The 18507-nt window shown below is 46.0% G+C and overlaps 1 protein-coding gene across 1 annotated transcript in view; it reads right to left on the bottom strand.

The window, feature by feature from the left end:
* PLCH1 (phospholipase C eta 1) overlaps positions 1-16554 on the bottom strand; it is a 27010-nt gene extending 10456 nt beyond the window's left edge. The window contains exons 1-13 of the mRNA XM_057383426.1: positions 16424-16554; positions 15831-16074; positions 14516-14645; positions 12833-13003; positions 10882-10975; positions 9497-9700; positions 7648-7768; positions 6634-6805; positions 5033-5140; positions 4283-4444; positions 2268-2339; positions 575-666; positions 16-116 (exon numbers count right to left, since the gene is read on the bottom strand). Coding sequence (XP_057239409.1) covers positions 16-116; positions 575-666; positions 2268-2339; positions 4283-4444; positions 5033-5140; positions 6634-6805; positions 7648-7768; positions 9497-9700; positions 10882-10975; positions 12833-13003; positions 14516-14645; positions 15831-16074; positions 16424-16550 — 1798 coding nt within the window. The 5' untranslated portion in view covers positions 16551-16554. The remainder of the gene's footprint in view (positions 1-15; positions 117-574; positions 667-2267; positions 2340-4282; positions 4445-5032; positions 5141-6633; positions 6806-7647; positions 7769-9496; positions 9701-10881; positions 10976-12832; positions 13004-14515; positions 14646-15830; positions 16075-16423) is intronic.
* Between the last annotated feature and the right edge of the window lie 1953 nt (positions 16555-18507).

An 18507-nucleotide genomic window follows, 5' to 3' on the forward strand; every position in this document is an offset into this window, starting at 1 on the left:
GTGCCAGCCCCGTACCATCATCCACGATGTCCTGGGCAGCCACAGAGTTGGTGTACACCACCAGGTCTGACAGGGCCCGGCACAGCTTCACCGTYTTCCTGCGGCGGGCCAGCCTGCTGGGTTAAACCAAACAAAAACACACTTTTACACTACTGAGGGGGTATTTGAACCCTGCTTGCTGCAGTTTTAAACCCCCTTGCTGTAGTTTTCAACAAGGAAATGAACAATTGTGAGCAGGGAAGTGTGTAGCAAACCTCCTCTGAGAGGGTTCTAGGATGACTGGTCCCCTCTACCTCCACAGCCCATCCACAAAGGAAGTTTTAAATTGAAAACATAACGAAATAGCAGCACCATGGCTGCTCTAGACAAAACCAAGGAGCATTTCAGTCACAGCAGATGCATTCTCAGTGGCAGTGTTTTGATGTGACACGGACACAGTACTCACACACACACACGGTGACACACACACACAGTGACACACACAGGGTATGTGACACACGTGAGCCCCTGTGGGCACGCCTGGCACTCTGCTGGCAGTATCAGCCGTGCCTTTACCTGAGGGGTTCCAGCTCACCTGTGCTGCCCCAGCTCCTTGCCAGGATGGTGCTGCTGGCTCTCCTCATCATCCGAGGCACTGTGGGCTTTGGCTGCTGCCTTTGCAGCTCTCTGTGGGGACAMAGCCAGGCAGGGCGGGTCAGGGGGGCCCAGACACCCCCCTTACCACCACATACTCCCTTTTGAGCCACATACAAGTATTTAAATGATTCTAAATTATTATGCWGTAAAGAAAGTAGCTATGATAAAAAAGATTAAAATCTCAAAATCCCCCTTTTTTCATAAGCACCTATGATTTAATAATTTCCAATTTCAACATCATTTGTAACACTAAGCACAGCTTCAAGAGAGAGTTATCTAATTCCCTTCTCRTCAAGAGGTAATTAATGTAACTGAGAGCTCCTTATCCTTTTGCTCATATGGCTCACTGAGCACAGATTTCTTCCTYCTCTTGTCAAACACCAATATTGAACATAATTTAGTTTGCTCTGTTTAGTGCTGACATGAAGTTGACCRTATTGGAAATCATTTGCATGGTTCAGTTTGGAGTCGGAAGGTCTGCACTCAGGATATTCCATGCAGTAAACTTTCAGCAATTGCCAGCTTTAGTGTCTTTGCCCCTCCCCTGGTAGTTTTTAAAGAGATTACTCATTTGCCACAAGAGCTGGCTGAAAAYRTCACATGTCAATATTGTYGGGTGGAGAATTCTGTATCTGCAGAAATACCAACAGTAACCAGTCTGCCYGGGCATCCCTTCAGCYGGAAAAGCATCAGGGGCAGTWACAGGATTGTCCCTGTCACCTCAGYCTGTAACACAAYCACTACTCTATACACAATCTAYAGATAYYCTTATTTTTTTTCAGCAGAGCTGAAACAAACAGGCTTTCCAACCTGCTACATCCATTAGGATAACTAGCTGAAGTAATTAAATTATTGACATGCTTTGCAGCCCTCAGCATAACCAGCAGATGCCAGTGGCTGATGTTTGCCTGTGACATCTCATCTCACAGCATTTGTCTGGCCAGCAGCAGGCACAAGGCAAATACCCACTCACAGGGACACTTGGAGCTCTCAACACAGCCCGAGTGACAGGCACTGAGCTAAAGGGGCTGAGCTGAGGAAAGCCTGGAATTTCAGTGGGATTACGAGTCCTTGTCCTGGCTGCTTAGGGAACTTTTGATGGCTCCTACCTGGCTTCAGGGCGGATGGACTGGTGGCTGATTAAGTTCTTTGAAAAGTCTCCTAATCATAAAAAAACACTCAGATTATCAACACCACTGTGTGCTCCCTGCTCAGTGCAGCCCTCACCATGGACAGAACAGACCAGGAACAGCAGAGTGGGGTGCAGAGGGGCTGCTGGAGRCACAGGAGCTATTGGGGCACGGGGAGCTATTGGGGGCACAGGGAGCAAAACCAGACATTTGCCAAGACATTTGTCTGTGTTGCTCTTCTGCTGCTCCAAGTGTGATCAGAAAATCAGCAATTCCACAGCATGAGTAAAGATGATCTTAGTCACCTGAGATGGTTTTGTTCATCTTTAAAGGGTTCTCAATCTTCTGAACAGCAATTAGGACAGCAAGGGTAATCACACAGGCTCCTCCTCACTGCCTCCATGCCCACCAAGCTTGTCTGGAGCAGTAAAACATTGCCAGGGTCTCTGGAAMGCTGCCAGTCCCAGGACAGCAACCTGAGCCTCTCGTTTATTCACTCACCTTGTGTTTACCAAAGTTGCCCATTAATGATCGACCGTGAGACTTTTTTCCACCTTCTTTTGTGTCCAGGTTCTGTGCAGAGAAAGTGCAATAAAAAGTGTAACTAGATACCTCCAGAAATGTGTTAGAAGAGTCTGCTGCAGTCCCTAAAAGACAGCATTTCAGCCTAATACAAGTTTGTGTACATCACCCTGGTTCACTATTAGAAAAGTACAGTTATTGCAAATGAGAGAATTAAAGTGAATTAAAATCCCATCTGTGAACACAAATTTAAATCCAAAATCTCATTTACAAGACTTTCCTAATATCTTTGCATATTTGATAGCTTAGAACCCTCCAACTGTAAAGAAAAATATTTCCATTAGCACTCAAGACAACAACAAACCATGTAGAAAAAGCAAAACCGGGCAAGAAACAACAACCCAAGACTCCTGAGTGTTCTTGAAAGCAGCCACAAAGGAAAAGCGGGGAGGAAAAAGAATCTCCTAGCAGATAAATGTGGACTTTTCATAAGCAGCCTGCAGGCTGATTTTCACATTCCCAGCCATGCCCCTAGACATCAGCTGGATAACTGCTGGCAGCATCTCCCTTCTTCTGTCAGGAACACACAGCCCTTCATCTTCTGAGCAGCAAAACAAAACTGAAGACTATTCCCCCAGCATTTCAGCTGGGAGAATACTTCAGTGCTATGAACTCCAGTTATTCCCTTTCAGTGCTGAGCTGGAGTCACTCTGGGTTTTCATGATGATGGGGGCACTGGGGGTTCATTCAGGCCCAGCAAAATCAATAACCTTCAGCRTTCAGAGAYTGGCCCAGAGCTCWGGCTGGAAGTCTCTGTAACWCRCAGAACGAATCTCTAGCAGSTTTTTAATTTTTTAATAGCAATTATTTGGAAATAGCAAAGGCAGATCAGTAACAAAATAAGGGAAAATAAATAACCAGTAAAAATCCAGGAGAATATCCCAACTGTTCCCTTTCTGGTACACCAATAACACAGTAAGTCCCAGCAAAGAACTCTCCCACAGCACTACAGAAAGCCAACTGATGAGCCACGGCAGTACCAAACCAGCATCGTGTTTAACCAGTTCTTTTTTTCCCYATCTAGTTCAACCCTGCTATAAATTAACCTTCCAATTGTTTTAACTTATTATTCTTAATTATTCAGCTCTGAATTTCTTTGAGACCATCGGAAAAAAACAACCTTCACATGGATTGCTGCACAGGGGWAGAATCGCTAAATATTCCTTCATCAATTAAAACAAATAAATTAGAAAATTCTGGCACTTTATTTTACCTGACAGATGTTTGAATACTGCACTTCACTGAAGTGTCACAGTATTCTGGTCACGTAGATGACATGTAATGTGCAGTCTCAGGTGTCACATCCAGCCCTTGAGGAAATTTGCATTCTTTAACCAAAACTCCCTCAGATGTTCTCCAGGGGCCAATCCCTGCCCAGATACCAGGGAGCACATCAAATGCAATTGCTTAAAACAAAATGRTACTGAAATGGCTCTCCACTGACCATATTTACTGACACAGGAGTCTGCTCTCTGCTCTCCCACTCTTCTGACCTCGAGGCCAAAGGGAACCAGCAAAGTGACTGGGGTCACACTGCAAAGCCATAATAACCCCTCTCATGGGTTCACTTTCCCTCTGACAGCCCCTTCCCACCACAACACAACCTTCCCCAGATGTCTCCAGCAGCAGCACCAGCTGAGGGGGTTTTCTCCTGCAACCAAGCASGGCTTCAGGGAAAAGACTCCCAGGGCCAGTTTTGGAAAAACTGACAGGAAATACAGAGACCCCCCAGAGTGGGAAGACATGTAAAAAGCAGAGCTACACACACACGGCCTTTCTGGCTCCAGAGCTGGGACATCTCCACAGAAAATTCACTCTGTGCTTAATGCCCCKGGAGTTTCCATCCATTAAGTTCTTGGCTTTTTCATGTGAAACTGTGCAACACATTGCCCTGGGCAGCCCTCACAGAGCCTGTTCAGGGAGAGCCCACGTACCTGCTTCAGGTTCACATTGAAGCTCTGGTGAGTGGCCTTCAGCAGGGCTCTCACAGTGAAGCTGTCAGGATCCTCTTTGTCCCTGATCTGSGATTCTTTGATCAGAGATTCCAGTTTTGTTCGGATGAAAGATTCCACCTGGTGCTGAGTTGCACCATTGCTCTGAAAGACACCACAAAATCCAGCTCAAGCAAATGCTCATGTTCATCCCATTACACACACTGGGGGTCACACAGTGCTCCCTTCTCTCTGCTAGGAAAGGCTTCTTGTATAATCCTGCCCAGTTCTGCCTCTTTTACTGTCATTTCCCTTCTCCTTTTCCCCTCAGTCCTCCCAACACAGCTCTCAGYCTGCCCCAGACCCYRGCCATGGGTCACTCTGCCTCACCACTGTCACCAGCCCCACYTTCTGTTTCAGAAGAGCATGAATTCCCAGCTAATGCACTTACACACTTCCTTCAAAATATTGGACAACCTAAGAATCATTACATTCCTGCTCCAAACAGTTAAAAAAGGGAGCAATTCTTGTTAATAGTCATATAAACTGTACAGACTCAAACCAGTTTCTTACATAAGGCACTTAAATTACAAATAAATCCTGTAGAACAGGAATGTTCAAAATGAATCCTACAGACCTAGGAATCAAAAACTTAGAAATGCAAAACTCTGCTAACAACTGTAAATAGACATGGAGCGTGCATGTAAGAGGTACAGAGTTGTCACACTCAGGGAACTGACTGTGTGCACATACAGAGCAGGGCTTTAACTTGCAGTCATCCTCAATTTCATCAGCACTGTCCTCTTCTGAAACTTCTCCTTCCTCAGCATCTGCTCCAAGACTGCAGGGCAACTTCTTACCCTGAAATGAGGCAAAAACACCCACAATAAATGTACATGTGGTCATTGTTAGTGCATCCAGCCTGCTCCCCTTGCTTTACCATCTGCTCCTACAGAAATCACCTATTAAACYTCTGTGTTATTGTTCTGTGCACAGAAATGTTCTCAGCCTCCCTGCTTCATCAGTTGAAGACAGGAGTGACACTCARATTTCTGCAGAAATGCAGAGGATTGATTTTTAGGCTGCATTTTGAAATTACTAATGCTGCTGCTAATGAGTGGGTTAAACTTACTTCATGCTTCACCTTTACACTGGCTTAGACCCATAAGAGTTATTAGAATGACTCTTTATATACACTAACTGGATGAAAATAATGCCATTATTTGAAGTTGTTTGGCTTGCGAATCAATACTGCCTTTCAAAGAAAAATGTATAAAAAGAGCAAAAACAACAGCGAAAAGATGAGAAGTTGGCTTACTTCTCAACAAGGTCCTGACTCCTAAGTCTGGTTCTATCTTTTCCAATAGGGCTGCTTAAATTGAGGAGATGGAAGACAGAGCTTTGTGCAGGGGTCCTGTGATGCTCCAGACAGAATTTCTCGTTCTGCAAACAGCTCAGCTCCACACAGTCTGCACCCAYGGGGCTCCAGCACTGACAGCTGGAGGATCACCCAAAATTACCACCTCAGATGTGCTTAAAAGGCAGCTCAGAGTTCAGGCAGGAACACAGAGCACCCAACCTCTCCTGCCTTTAGTGCATGCCATGGGATTTCCAGGAGGGTTTCTCGCATCAGTGACATTACACACATTTSCTGTGGATCCCTCCAACACCAGCCCCAAGTGTTTGCACAGCTCATTAACCAGCAGTTACCCCAGAAAACCCACTCAGTGAAATGCAAAATCACGGCTGAGCACTCAAAGGGTTTCTAATTCAGGGTCAGCTGTGTTCTGTGCACTGCAGTATGTTCAAACTGCCATCAGACTGAAACTGTGAGTCCCTGCAGCCAGACTGGAACTGAGGAGAGGGAGAACAGAGCATCCTGAGAGCTCCCAGAGTAATTGCCCCATGTGTCTGAGTAAATGAGACAATCTAATAGGGCAGAACGCTGTTAATCATCCTCTCTAAGGTCTGCCTTGTGYCTTTCCCCTTCTATCCATCCTGGCCTTTGAAATTCCTTTCAGAGTAAATCCGTTTGGAGTGAGAGGCTCCCACAATTAATCCTGCCCAGAGCACAAATCCAGTGCTCCAGGGCCTCGTGCAGCTCCTCCCATGAACATGGCTGATGAACCATGAACAGAGCTCCATTCCAGGAACTACAGCTCAGAGYGGGGTGAGGGGAAATCTTCACTTCTCTATCACTCCAAAAATGCTTTGTCCAARGGTGGGAGGGCTGTCAGATAATGTTTAAATACTAAAGGGGTACGAACTGGTCCTCCAAAGCCAGAGAATATCCCCAATAAATACCACATGCTGACTTCTGTTGTGTTCTGAACACGCCCCCAGCAGCAAATTACCTTCACTAGGATTTTCCCTTTCAAATCCTGAGGGCTKGGAAGCTGTCTGGGATCTCCAGTGCTCACAGATGACAAGTCCAGTTTGTCACCAAATATCTCCTTCAAGTACTGAGCGATCTTCTTTTGCTGTTGAATGCTGCAGTGGTTTTCAATGGACAGTATCACTGGAAACCTGCAAACAACCCCCCATAGATGGTCACAGCAGTGTGGAGACTCCAGCTGCACTGTTCCCACAACAACTGCATGCAACAGCCTGGGGCAGCCACAAATCCACCCCACTGCTTTCCAAACTCTTGGCAGCCCCAGGGTTCTATGACAAGGAACCCCACACACCAACCCCAAATGAAGAACCACCTCCTAKTTCTCATCTGTAACACCGAATATCTGGGCTTGGTTGTTTTTGTCCCACGCATCCATTATTGGATGCCTTTTTTTCCTAATAAAGACAAGGAAATAGTTTCCTTTTATTCTCTTTAAACTATTCAAAATTCTCTACACCCACTCGTGATTTTTCTGTGTGTATATATATATATTATTAAAGTCCATAGTTTTCATAACAAACTGTTACAGAGCACCATGGCAAATTAAACAGATTCAGAACACTATCCCACAGCTCAGTATTTCCTCACACTGCACATGTGACAGCTTTTCAATTTTCCTGCTGAAATAAAGTATTTTCAGTAGGTAGAGAACATCACAGTATTGATTTTTCAGCAGAATTTCCCTGTGGATGTGAGTGGGAAGTTCTGAAAGATACTCAGCAGTGTCAGACAGTCCAAAGCCTGACTGAGTTTGGGAGCACAAAAGGTTCACCTCGGGCAGATCTCCCTCACCCTGCTGATGGGAAGAGCTGTGCAGCTCAACAATAATCACAACAGGGGCAGCAAACAGGGAAACAGAATCAACCCTGATGTGTTTAAAGAAATATTTGCACTTCTTGAGGCTGGTGGTTGATCTCAACATGGGATTAACTCCAGGAAACGGGCATAGCCACAAACCTGGCTCCACACTTACTCATTTTTGACGAAGGCGTATTTATTGATGGTTTCTGCCACATCGCGGAAGAGGATTTTGGAAGTCAGGGTGTAGCCATGGTGCACCACTGGTTCCCCATCCGGGCCATCCCAGCAATCCACTGTTAAGAGCAGAAAAACCACACACTGAGAAATGCCCCCCATCTCATCCATTCCCGTGCTCCTGCTGCCAGYAGAGCTCACCAACTCCACCAGGGTTCATTCCACCTCCTCCCATCTCTATTCCATCCCCTCTGACCTGCCAGCTGAGCCCAGACTAACATGACAGTCTTCTCCTAGGTCAGATAATTCCTCATCCTAAAACTGTTTTTTTCCTTTATATTAAATTTTTTTTCTCATATATGAAATTACAAAGGTGCAATAGGTCAAATGTTTACAGATACCTTAGGGAAGCAGATTTTGCTTCTGAAGACAAAATATTTAAAAACGATTTCTCTTTTCTCACTCCCAATTTAACTTACAGCYTTATAACTCTTTATATGAAGAGCAGCATCAAATCCTGCACATSTAGAATGAATGGACCAGCATAAGAATGCTTTTAATAATGAATTCCTGTACCCTGAATTTGCACCAAACTTGTCACTGCTGTTTCCTCTCCAGGCAGTTAAACTTCCCACAGAGAAAGCTGCAGAGCTATTCCCTGGGCTCTGAAGTAGCTGCAATAGCTCTGAGGTCAAGCAAAATAACAGTGCTGAATGTTCTTGTGAGCTGCTCTGCAGAAGGGAATCACCCAATTTTCTCAGGTTCATTTTCTCTAATTAATTTTTAAATTGAGATTAGCAGTATTTTTTCTCCCAGAAGAGTTTTTGTAACACTAGTCATAAAAAATTAATACTGAATTTAACTTTGTCAAAAGACTTTTTTTATTTCTGGAAAAGTACTAATACTAATATAAAAACACTGATGTTTCGTTATTATTTACATCACGCAGAGCTTAAACACGAATCCAATGTGATCTCCATGTTCCCCCAGGGCTGGGGTTGGAACTGGGTGATCGTTAAAGCTCTGTCCAACCCCAGCCATTCTTTGATTCTCTGGTGTCCAAGGTGATCACCCCCGACAGAACAATTCTGTTCAGAATGGTCAGAAAGCACTWAAGTGGGTGAGGCAGCCAAGCAGCRCTGCTGGAGCCYGGCCCTGGCTCTGTGGCCGAGGTGATGCCTTASGRTYTTTAGTTTCTCTATTTTCAATGCATCTTTATTCTTGTAYTTTTCTAGTACAGCACTAAAAACTACCATTCTCCCATCTTTAGACAAAACAATCCCTCTCTGAGCCTGAATCCAAGGACACCTCGCTGCCTCAGAGCCCCAAAATATGGAAATAATGGAGAACTGGGGGGAGCAAGTTTGGGGTGGTTGACATCATCACCTGAAAACATCATTGGAGAATTAAGACCCAATATGCTAATAAGGCAGAACTTATAAAAGGTGAAGATCTCCTGACTCAGGGTCCATTTTGGGTGTAGCCTCAGCAGGAGGCTTTGTCTGCCCTAATGTACCAGGGGCCTGTTAGACCTGGATTAAAGTTGTCTATTCTCACTCTCTGAGGTTTGTCTGGCCTCTGTTTCAGATTAGCCCGATTGCTAATGCTTTGTGTGCCCTAATGTACCAGCAGGCCTGTCAGTCCTGTATTAAAGTTGTCGATTCTCACTCTCTGAGGTTTGTCTGGCCTCTGTTTCAGACTAGCCCGATTGCTAAGGCTTTGTCTGCCCTAATGTACCAGGGGCCTGTTAGACCTGGATTAAAGTTGTCTATCCTCACTCTCTGAGGTTTGTCTGGCCTCTGTCTCAGACTAGCCCCATTGCTAAGGCACGGTTTGAGCAGCCCCACCTTCCACGCAGCGGCAGCCGGCCTGCAGCACCCGCGCGTACATCTCGGCGCGTGACTGTGACAGCAGCTGGTCCCCGCTCAGGTAGGTGTTGTGGGACGAGGCGATGAAGTAGTGGCACAGAGGCTGCTCCATGTCCTGGTGCACCTCGCAGTGCAGGGGGTTGAACACCTCGCACGCCGGGCTGCGCATGAAGCTGGTGAAGCCTGGGGAGGGAGAGCGGCGCTTCAGTYACGGTGACAACGCGGGCGGGATGGAAAGGGGCAGGGATGTGGCGTGGAGCACGCTGAGCTCCTCCAAAGCTGAGCAGAGGACAGGGGACACAGACTCCAAACTGACTCAGGAGCCTTTTCAGCCCTGAGTTCCTTGCTGGCCCTCCTGTGGGGTGAATGGCAGCGCCCTGAGTGAGGGCAAGGGACCCAGCCATCTTCACCCCACAGCCTTCTTCATTCTGCACATTTATTCAGGAAGATGGTACTTGATTTACAGCCCTCTAATGAGAGCAGCATTGATCAGAGAGTTTTAAAAATACCTCCTTTAAAAACAAGAAATGTAAAATATTTACAAAGTAAAGTGGCAACAATACCAGCCCTGAAAGCAACTCAGAGATAAAGGCAGCAGCACCAGCAAGGTTAAGAGGAGCAGAAACGTTTGCAGGAATATTTTTTTAGTGTCACAGCTTGTTTATTTTACTTTCCTTATTTCAGTGCCCCGGGTCACATCACAAGGGAGTCCATACTCAGGATTTAAATACCATGTGCAGGAAGATTCCTGCTTCCCTCCTCCCCAAATCACCATGCACATTATGCTGCTCCATGAAAGCTTCCTTCTGGGCAAGGGAACCCACCGTGGCATTTCATCTGTTTCATCCCAGCTCTGAGTTTGATTTGATACTAAGTTGCATTCTGAATAAACATACCATCTACATACAATTGCTTTCACAAACAGGTGAATCAGGTATTAAAACCAATGCAACTATCCATATTTTATTTCACATGAGCATAAACGAATGGGTTGTGCAGGATCCCAGATCTCCAGAGTCAGGGCAGAATGAGCACTTGGCCTTCGTTACCTCACTTGGAGCAGGCTATAGCATCAACTGCACRGCACAGGACAGTTTGTGTTTGTGCTTTACAAGAAGTGAGCAATAAATCCACACAGCCTCAGGCATCCATCCCCACTCCTGGAGGATGGCTGTGATGGATGGCTGGAGAGCTGCTGCCTCACCCCACCTACTCAGTCTCCCCCCTGGCTCACAAAAACGCACCCACGCTCCGACTGCTGATCCAGGGGCCTTGGTGTCACCAGCAAACTAAACACCATCAAAGTCAAAGCACTTCACTGCAGTACAGCATGACAAAACTTACTTTGAAATCAAAACTTTTACCTTCAATCCCAAGAACATTTTGCTTCTTGTTTTCTTCTGACACTTCAAACTTCTGTATGATGTCCAGACAATATTCTGGTGTCACATTACTCATCTGCACAAAAACAGTGGAGSTGCACTTAATTTTAATGCTATGTCACCAGCATGCAAAAATCTACTTAACTTGGAGGAGACAAACAGGAGTGAGAGGTAGCCATCAATTAAAACCTATGTCATTTTAGTCTCAAGATTAGAATTAGCTGTTTAGCAGCCTTAACAGCTGTACTGGGCAATACTGCTGAAATGAGAACTATGACATTATATTCTTTAATATCATTTCTTAGACATGCAAAAAGATTTGGCAGGCTTCGATTTCATTTTCATGCATTTTCCACTCCTATGATTTCATTACTTCCAAGGGAGTTCACTATGATACACAGGCTGGGAGAGAAATAATTAAATTCTGAAATGAAAAACAGCAGCTTTTCTKAAACAAATAGGAGTTTTGTCAACAGCTCCAGTTGCCCGCAGCTGAAGTTGTAACTGATTTGTGGAGCAGTTAGAAGTAGGCAGTGGTATTTCCTCCAGAACTAAAGGGAAGGAGTAGTTTCCATCACTCATCTCATCTTTCCTCACTCCCTTGAGCTGTAGAGAACCAAAGGGAGAACTAAGACTGGATGGATTTCATTTCTCCACTACCAACACCACACGAAGACACCAATGGCACCCAAACCTCTGGCACTTCATTAGTACCATCATCCCATTCATTGCGCCAGCTAAACCAACCACCTTAAAACACTACAGAAATCACACAGGATAACAGAAAAAAGAACAATTCAGTAGAAAAAGTAACTGATTATGCTGGCTCAAGCAGCTGTTGGTGTTTGATTGCAAACACTGCTCAGAGCAGGCCCTGTGCTGGGCTGGCTTGAATTAACTTTTCCATTGTCCCCCATGGCTCTTTGCTGCCCAGTGTAGGTTTCTCCTGTGCTCTAGGAATGGAAATGTCTAATCCAGCATTTGCTGGGGAAAAGTGCACTMATTTGTGCTTTTCTAACTGTAGCTTGAGATACGATGACTTGGGCTACTCATTTTTCATTACATTTTGAAGTACTCCACTAAAAATAATACAGGGTGTTCTCCTCAGCAGGGAGTTCTCCTACAAAAGCAGCCAGTTAGCAGCTAACAAAAGCCCTAACCCCCTTTTGTTGTGTCCTCAGGCTGCAGAATACTGAACATCTTGCCAAATGAGTAGCAGATGGAGCAGGACAGCCTGTCCACAGATTTCCCGGCACCCAGACAAGAGTGAACASAAAATGCTGTTTGGGTGAGGGCACTGGGGAGCTGCCTCCTGGCTGGAAGCACGAGCAGCTTCTGGGGCCATGCTGCCCTGCCTGAGGGCATTGTTGGCACTGGGAACGCTCMAGGGGGATCTCCCTGAGCTCCCAATGCCAGGACTGGAAATGGGCACAGGAGCACAAGGTGTTACCAGCCTGCCCAGCCAAGGGTTCACCTGCAAGAGCTCCTGGTTCCACTCTTTATGGTCTATCTGCAAGAGCACAGCAGCTCCGCAGACAGCCATGCCCACTCGGAGCGCTCAGGAGGGCACACAGGGCAAAAAGAGGGCACAGAATGTCAGAGCTGACAGCCAGCTCGGGGTTTGTGCTGCATCAGTATTTGATAATGTCCTTGTGCACCCCAAAGACAGCCCTCCTGCCTCTGTCAYGTGTTCCTCTTCCTGCTCCAGGTCCCTGAGCACCCCCTCACACCACTATCCTGGGCACTTCAAAAATTGTCCAAAGAAGCTCAAACTCTTTCTAGAAGCATCTCAGAAATCACTTAAACCTTCAGGCTTCTCTTGTGTTACATCTGTGCTTTACCCCCTGCCCCAAGCTCACGTTTTCCATAAATTCTTCCCCCACACTTGAAAGCAAGCACATGTCCRCTCACATGGGTGCAGACATTGCCATACCTTCTGCTCCACCCTCAGAAACTGAGCAAGCTCCTCAGCAGTCAGGTGATCCTTCTTGTCACTGTAGCTCAAGAGCAGCAGGTAGAGATCTCGACGTAAGGACATCATCTTGTAAAACACTGAGAAYTCTTCAAAGTTCAGGGTTCCTTGGTTCTCATCTGTGTCTGCCTCCTAAGAGGTAACAACACTCAGGTAAACACACAAGAATTCAGGGAACAAAACAGAACAGGACTTGTATACACCAATACAAACGTAACGAATTCTAGTCTGCAAGGCTGTTCAGACACAAATTATAACAGGMTAAAATAAGTGCACAATTATATCATCATCTGTTGGATTCTTGGTGAAAATAGCTACTACACTAAAGCCACAGATTCCCTATGAAACACGGATTTCTTTCTTTAATTTCAAATTTATTTCCCCCATTAAGAGGCTCACGCTGGGCTTTACTCTGATCTCTTGCCCTGCAGTTATCCTGGATTAAAACATAGCAAGAGGCATAACAATCACCCCAAGGCTTCCCCAACAAGAGTCTGCTATCTTAAAACATTCAGGGCAATATCAAGAGTCTTAGATGCACATTAATTTAATCTGCAGCACTGTCAGCCCCATCAGCACTCTGCAGAGGGGACAACTCTGCAGCAGCACGGAGACTCCACACCAAAAGAAACAGCCAACATCTCCAGCCTGGATTGTTTGTTTCTCCTCAGAGGTAGGGAGAGAAGAAAACAGTACTYAGCAAACACTAATACAAGCTTTTCGTGTGAACATCTGCCTAAGAGGATTGCTCTGGATTTTCAAAACAAAGAATATATTCTGGAGAATGGCYGGCAGGCACTGTGTAGGTCCCCATGAAAAAAAGAACTGCAAACTCCCGTCACAGCAAGKCAGCTGATAGGAAATTAATTCCCAGCTAAATGGTGTTGAATGGGATTTTTAATCATTTTATACCTATTACATTTCTTAAATGACATTTAGAATATGTGGGAACAAGTAGAATCTAAATTCATCCCGTGAACACCACAACACCACTTTCCACATTCCAGGGCTTCGGGAATAACTCCATACTCCAAAGATGCATCTCTAATGGGGATTTTATGCCAGACAAAAAAAGCCCTTTTGACCACAGAAGATTCTTTGACTTTCCCATGTTTTACAGCAAACCAGCTTTGGATTGGAAAAGTGAAGAAGACATTTTTTGTTCTCCATTATGTCCTTGGCTTATCTTTCCTTTCCTACAGTAGACATGGGRGCTGGTGGAAAATGGAAGCTGACCACACAAGTAAAAAACTGATTCTGGCTAAATATGAGGAACTTGTTAAAGAAAACCCAATTATTTTCATAAAGCCGGTTTCCATTAAGTAATTTTCCATACAGGAAATAGATAAACATTTCAATAGCAACAGAGTAACTTCACTGCCCATCAATGCCAGCATTGAACAATTCRGTTCACAGAGCTGAAAGCAACAATGCAGCTGAAACAGTAACACTGGTGGACCTGTCTTCTGTGGGCTCCATGTCATTTAACCAATATTCTGATGCCTCTGTCTACAAAAAGGKAAGACTTTGACAAAGCCTGTGAGGTGCTGGAAAGGACAGGGATTTAAGTCCCAARCTGCAGAACCTGCTCTGGATCTGCCCAGAAACGGCCCTTGCCCAGCCCAAGCCTCCCCCAGCACCCACCTGGAACATCTGGCGGACCTTCCTGCGGGGCAGGTTCACGTTCAGCTTGTGCATCAGCTGGTGGATCTCCTCGATGTTGAGCAGCCCRTCCCCGTTCTTGTCAGCCTCCTCGAAGGTCTGCTTCACCCAGCTGCCAGCGTGTCAAGGACAGGCACCAGAGGTGATTTCCTCAYGGAGAAGGGTGGCAGGGCAGCTGGCCAGGGAAAGAATCCTTTCTTCCCCCTGCCCTTACTACAGCTCAGTCAAACACTGAAAACCAGAACTGCTTTATGGCAATTATTTACAGCTCAGTTCACAACACCAGCCCCTCTGCACTCCCAGTGCTGCTATTGATTCTTCCTCTGCCAATGTGCTTTAAAGTTTCCAAATATTGCTGGGCTTACTCTGGTATCTTCTTCCACCTCTCCCTTCATTCTACCTGAACTTCACCTCCCAGCCAGCACCTTTCACCCTCTCCTTACACAAATACCCCTCAGCAACTCCTGCTAAGCTCTTGCCATAGCTGGAAGTGGTACAGGCTCGCTCTGTGTGCAGCCTCCCAGCTGCCACTTTGGATAAAGCAAACAGGACTGGCAGTGATGTTTAACCAGGAGAGAAGATGCAGYAGAAAGGAACAGCTCAGGAAAGTCATGGTTAAATATAGCAGGCTGAGGACATGTGCAACAGAGCRTGCAATATAACCCCAATGGACCTGTGCCTGTTGTGGATCAAACCCTGGAAAAAGAAATGAAAAATACCTGGAATATGTATATTCTCCAGGAGTATTTACAAGTGATCACTGCAGATTCCCATGAGGCAGAAGAATAGACAGGTTACAATTGGAATTAAGATGGCCTTGGTTTTGTGGTGGGGTTTTTTTTTTTGTGTTTCAGGGGAAGATTATTCTTTGTGTTTAACATTTTAATCAGCACTGTTGTGAAAAAAAAAAAAAAGACACGTGAAGAAAAGGAGCTTTAAGGATTTGTGCTCCTGACAACCAATGGAGGCTGAGAAGGACACAGACAACTGACTTACACAGGAGAAACAGAGATGGCCAGGAGTTACTGAGATATTGTGTTAACTAGAAATAACTGGTTTGTCCCTTSAAAAAGAAAGTCATTAATAAATTGCAAGCCCATCCCCTGACTTCCATGCAGTTTAATCCAGTCCCTAAGCATAGCTCACGTTTTATCACACAAACTCATCACTCAGGTTTCCACTGCAATCAGTGGAAGGGTTTTGGTCACTTCACAGGAGCAGAAAGGACACCCTGTGCTGAAGTGACTGAAAASCAAGGCAGAGCAGGAAGCAGGAGCCCCAGCTCCTCTAAGGATACTGGTCGTGYGTTCTCTGGCGCTTGGCGAGCGAGTCCTCGTCACTGATCCCGGCCATCAGGTACTTGAGCCCCGTGATCCACGTGCGAGCCTCCTCRGGGTTGGAGGTGATCAGGTCCAGGGACTCCAGGTGGTTGCCATGGTAAATGGTGAAGCAGCAGCTGGGGTCGAAGCTGCCCTCGGCGTGGCGGTGGAAGATCTCCGACTGCCGGCCCTCGCTGACCTTGTAAATGGAGTCGATGACAACTGCGGGGACAAGGGAACGAGAGGACACGCTGGGACAGCCAGCCAGCCTCCTCCTGCTTCTGACAGTTCTGAGATGTTCAGGCTCAGCTCTCTAAAGTGTATTARTGGTACATTTTCACATCCAAAAGCCCTGTTTGGCTGAAGGTGCTCCTTGCTGTGCTGTGCCCAATGCCCGCTGCCCTGGAGGCTCAGAACGCTCCCTGCAACATCAAGGGGCTGAGGCTACAGAAAGGGGAGCAGGGGTCACAGACACCATGCTCCCATCAATCTGTGAGCCCCTGCACAGCTCTGCAGCTCAYATTTCAATACTGAATCCCCCCAGAAATGAGAAGGAATTTGAGGAGTTTACTTTTTGCCTTTTCGCTCTTCCGCGAGGGTCTCCATCGGATGCAGGTCCTGTGCTCGTCCAGGTAGAAGAGACGGACCAGCCCTTTGGTTCCACTCTTCAGCTTCACCATCTGCGTCCCAGACTGCATCACACTCATGCATCTTTCAACTGTGAGGCAGAGCAGAAGAAATCCCACTGAATGGCCACCCCATTTCACTRATGACATGACTAATGAGCTYCCCAGCATCYGCCAAACTCAACAGCTCTGACTTGSWMCCKGAATGACAGAAAGCAGGTGGTGCTGGGAGACCCTTCCTCCTTCACTGCCACCTTCTCCACACAGGAAAATGCAACAAATCATCCGTCAGAACAGCTTGACAACAAAGGAGGCAAAGAAAACTTTAAGCTATGTTGAAGGAATATATTTTATAGCTCCATGCCTATCTCATTTAATGTTTTCTATATTACTCCGCACAGCACTGTAATTTTAAACCCCAGCACTCCATGTATTGGACTGGTGAGATCATCAYTCAAACCCCGCAGYTCTTTGGGCTCAGTAACCCCAGAGYGTGTCCCTCATGCTGTGACCCTGCAGAGCTGCTCACACAATGACACAGACACACATTCACATCCTCTCCAAGCTGATACCGACCTTCACACACACACTGGGATGATTTTCTTTTATCCACCCATCCCATCCAGATGAGGAGGCCTTTTCCCCACTCTGTGTTTTGACTAGAATAAGCCCATTTCTTCCATTTCATTTCACATCTTCCCTCCTACAGTCTTCCAAACATGAGGATCAAGATAACATTTCCTCTTGATCTGAGTATATATCCATGCTCTTAAATTACCTTCTGGTTTCATCCATTCACAGCCTCGCCTCACTTGGTATCACTCCAAATTCACCTCCCTGGGTGATTTGTTTACACTCTGGCTGGCTCCCAAATAAACTCTCCAGGTCTGTCTTTATTTCTTATCACCCTTCTTCCCTCCAGCACTTCTCTCTTCAGTGCTCCTCAGTGTCACAGCAAAGACTAACCCACGCTCCGCTCCCACTCCTCTGTCAAAGCTGGGATTTGTTTATTTTCCCAGCTCTCAACAGCTCTGACACACTCACAGGCAGTCGGAGCAGCATCTAAACACTGGTCAAAGCAGAGATGAACAGCTCTTGTCACTGAAATAACCTCCCCTGGCTCCCTCACACACGGGAGCTGTCAGGGCAAATGCCAGGTGGAATAAACCCCATCAAATACAGCATTTTTCCTGGGTTGTCTTGGAGGAAAGAGAGGACTCGGATTGAGCTGAACAGAGCCAAACTTCTGAAAGCATCACATGAGTGCAATAAATGTGTGTATTTATAATGTCCATAAATAACTGCATCCCCTGGATCACCACACACACCGAATGAAGAGGTGAGTGTGGAAAGGCATTATGATAATCCATAAATATGACATCAWTCAAGCCAGAAGGAGATGTCAGACCATATCCACATGTTGGCTGGGGCAGCACTAACTTGGATCTATCTGAAGATGCACAAAGCACCAGGAAGACAAACCTTTACAGCATGAGGGATGAAAACTGCAGARCCTGAGAGAAAAAAGATGAACTGAAGCAAAAATTGGCTCTAGAACTTCCTATGTACATCCAGACAGGAATGCCTTTCCTGGCAGAACCAGCCTTTCCCTGTGGAACTGAGTCTAGATCAGGTTTGCCTTGGATTCCTCCCAAAACAAACAGATCTGTCTCCCAGCACAGAAATGAGGAGCTCCCCATGTGTGTGGAGACACGAACGTGTCCTGCTCCATCAGCCTGGCACACACAGCACAAACACCTTCTGATTTCACTAATAGAGAGATCACTTCCAGCAGGGCTTTAGCTCAGTAAGAGGTTTAGTAACAAGCTACTCAACACACAAAATCTGCTTCTTTGCACCTAAGGCTAGCAGTTACTGGTGAAAGTCTTACAGAAAGAATTAATTCTCAAATWAGTCTCTCTATCAGCATCAGCTCAGTTGTCAGAGAAAAAATGCCAGCCTGGTTTCACTAAGATGCTGTTGAGGACAGCCAGCAAAAGGCAGAAGGGAGAAGACTGTTAATTAAATA

This window comes from Malurus melanocephalus, unplaced genomic scaffold, assembly GCF_030028575.1.
Source record: "Malurus melanocephalus ecotype Western Australia unplaced genomic scaffold, MMel_1.1 scaffold_631, whole genome shotgun sequence".
In the NCBI taxonomy this organism is placed as follows: Eukaryota; Metazoa; Chordata; class Aves; order Passeriformes; family Maluridae; genus Malurus; species Malurus melanocephalus.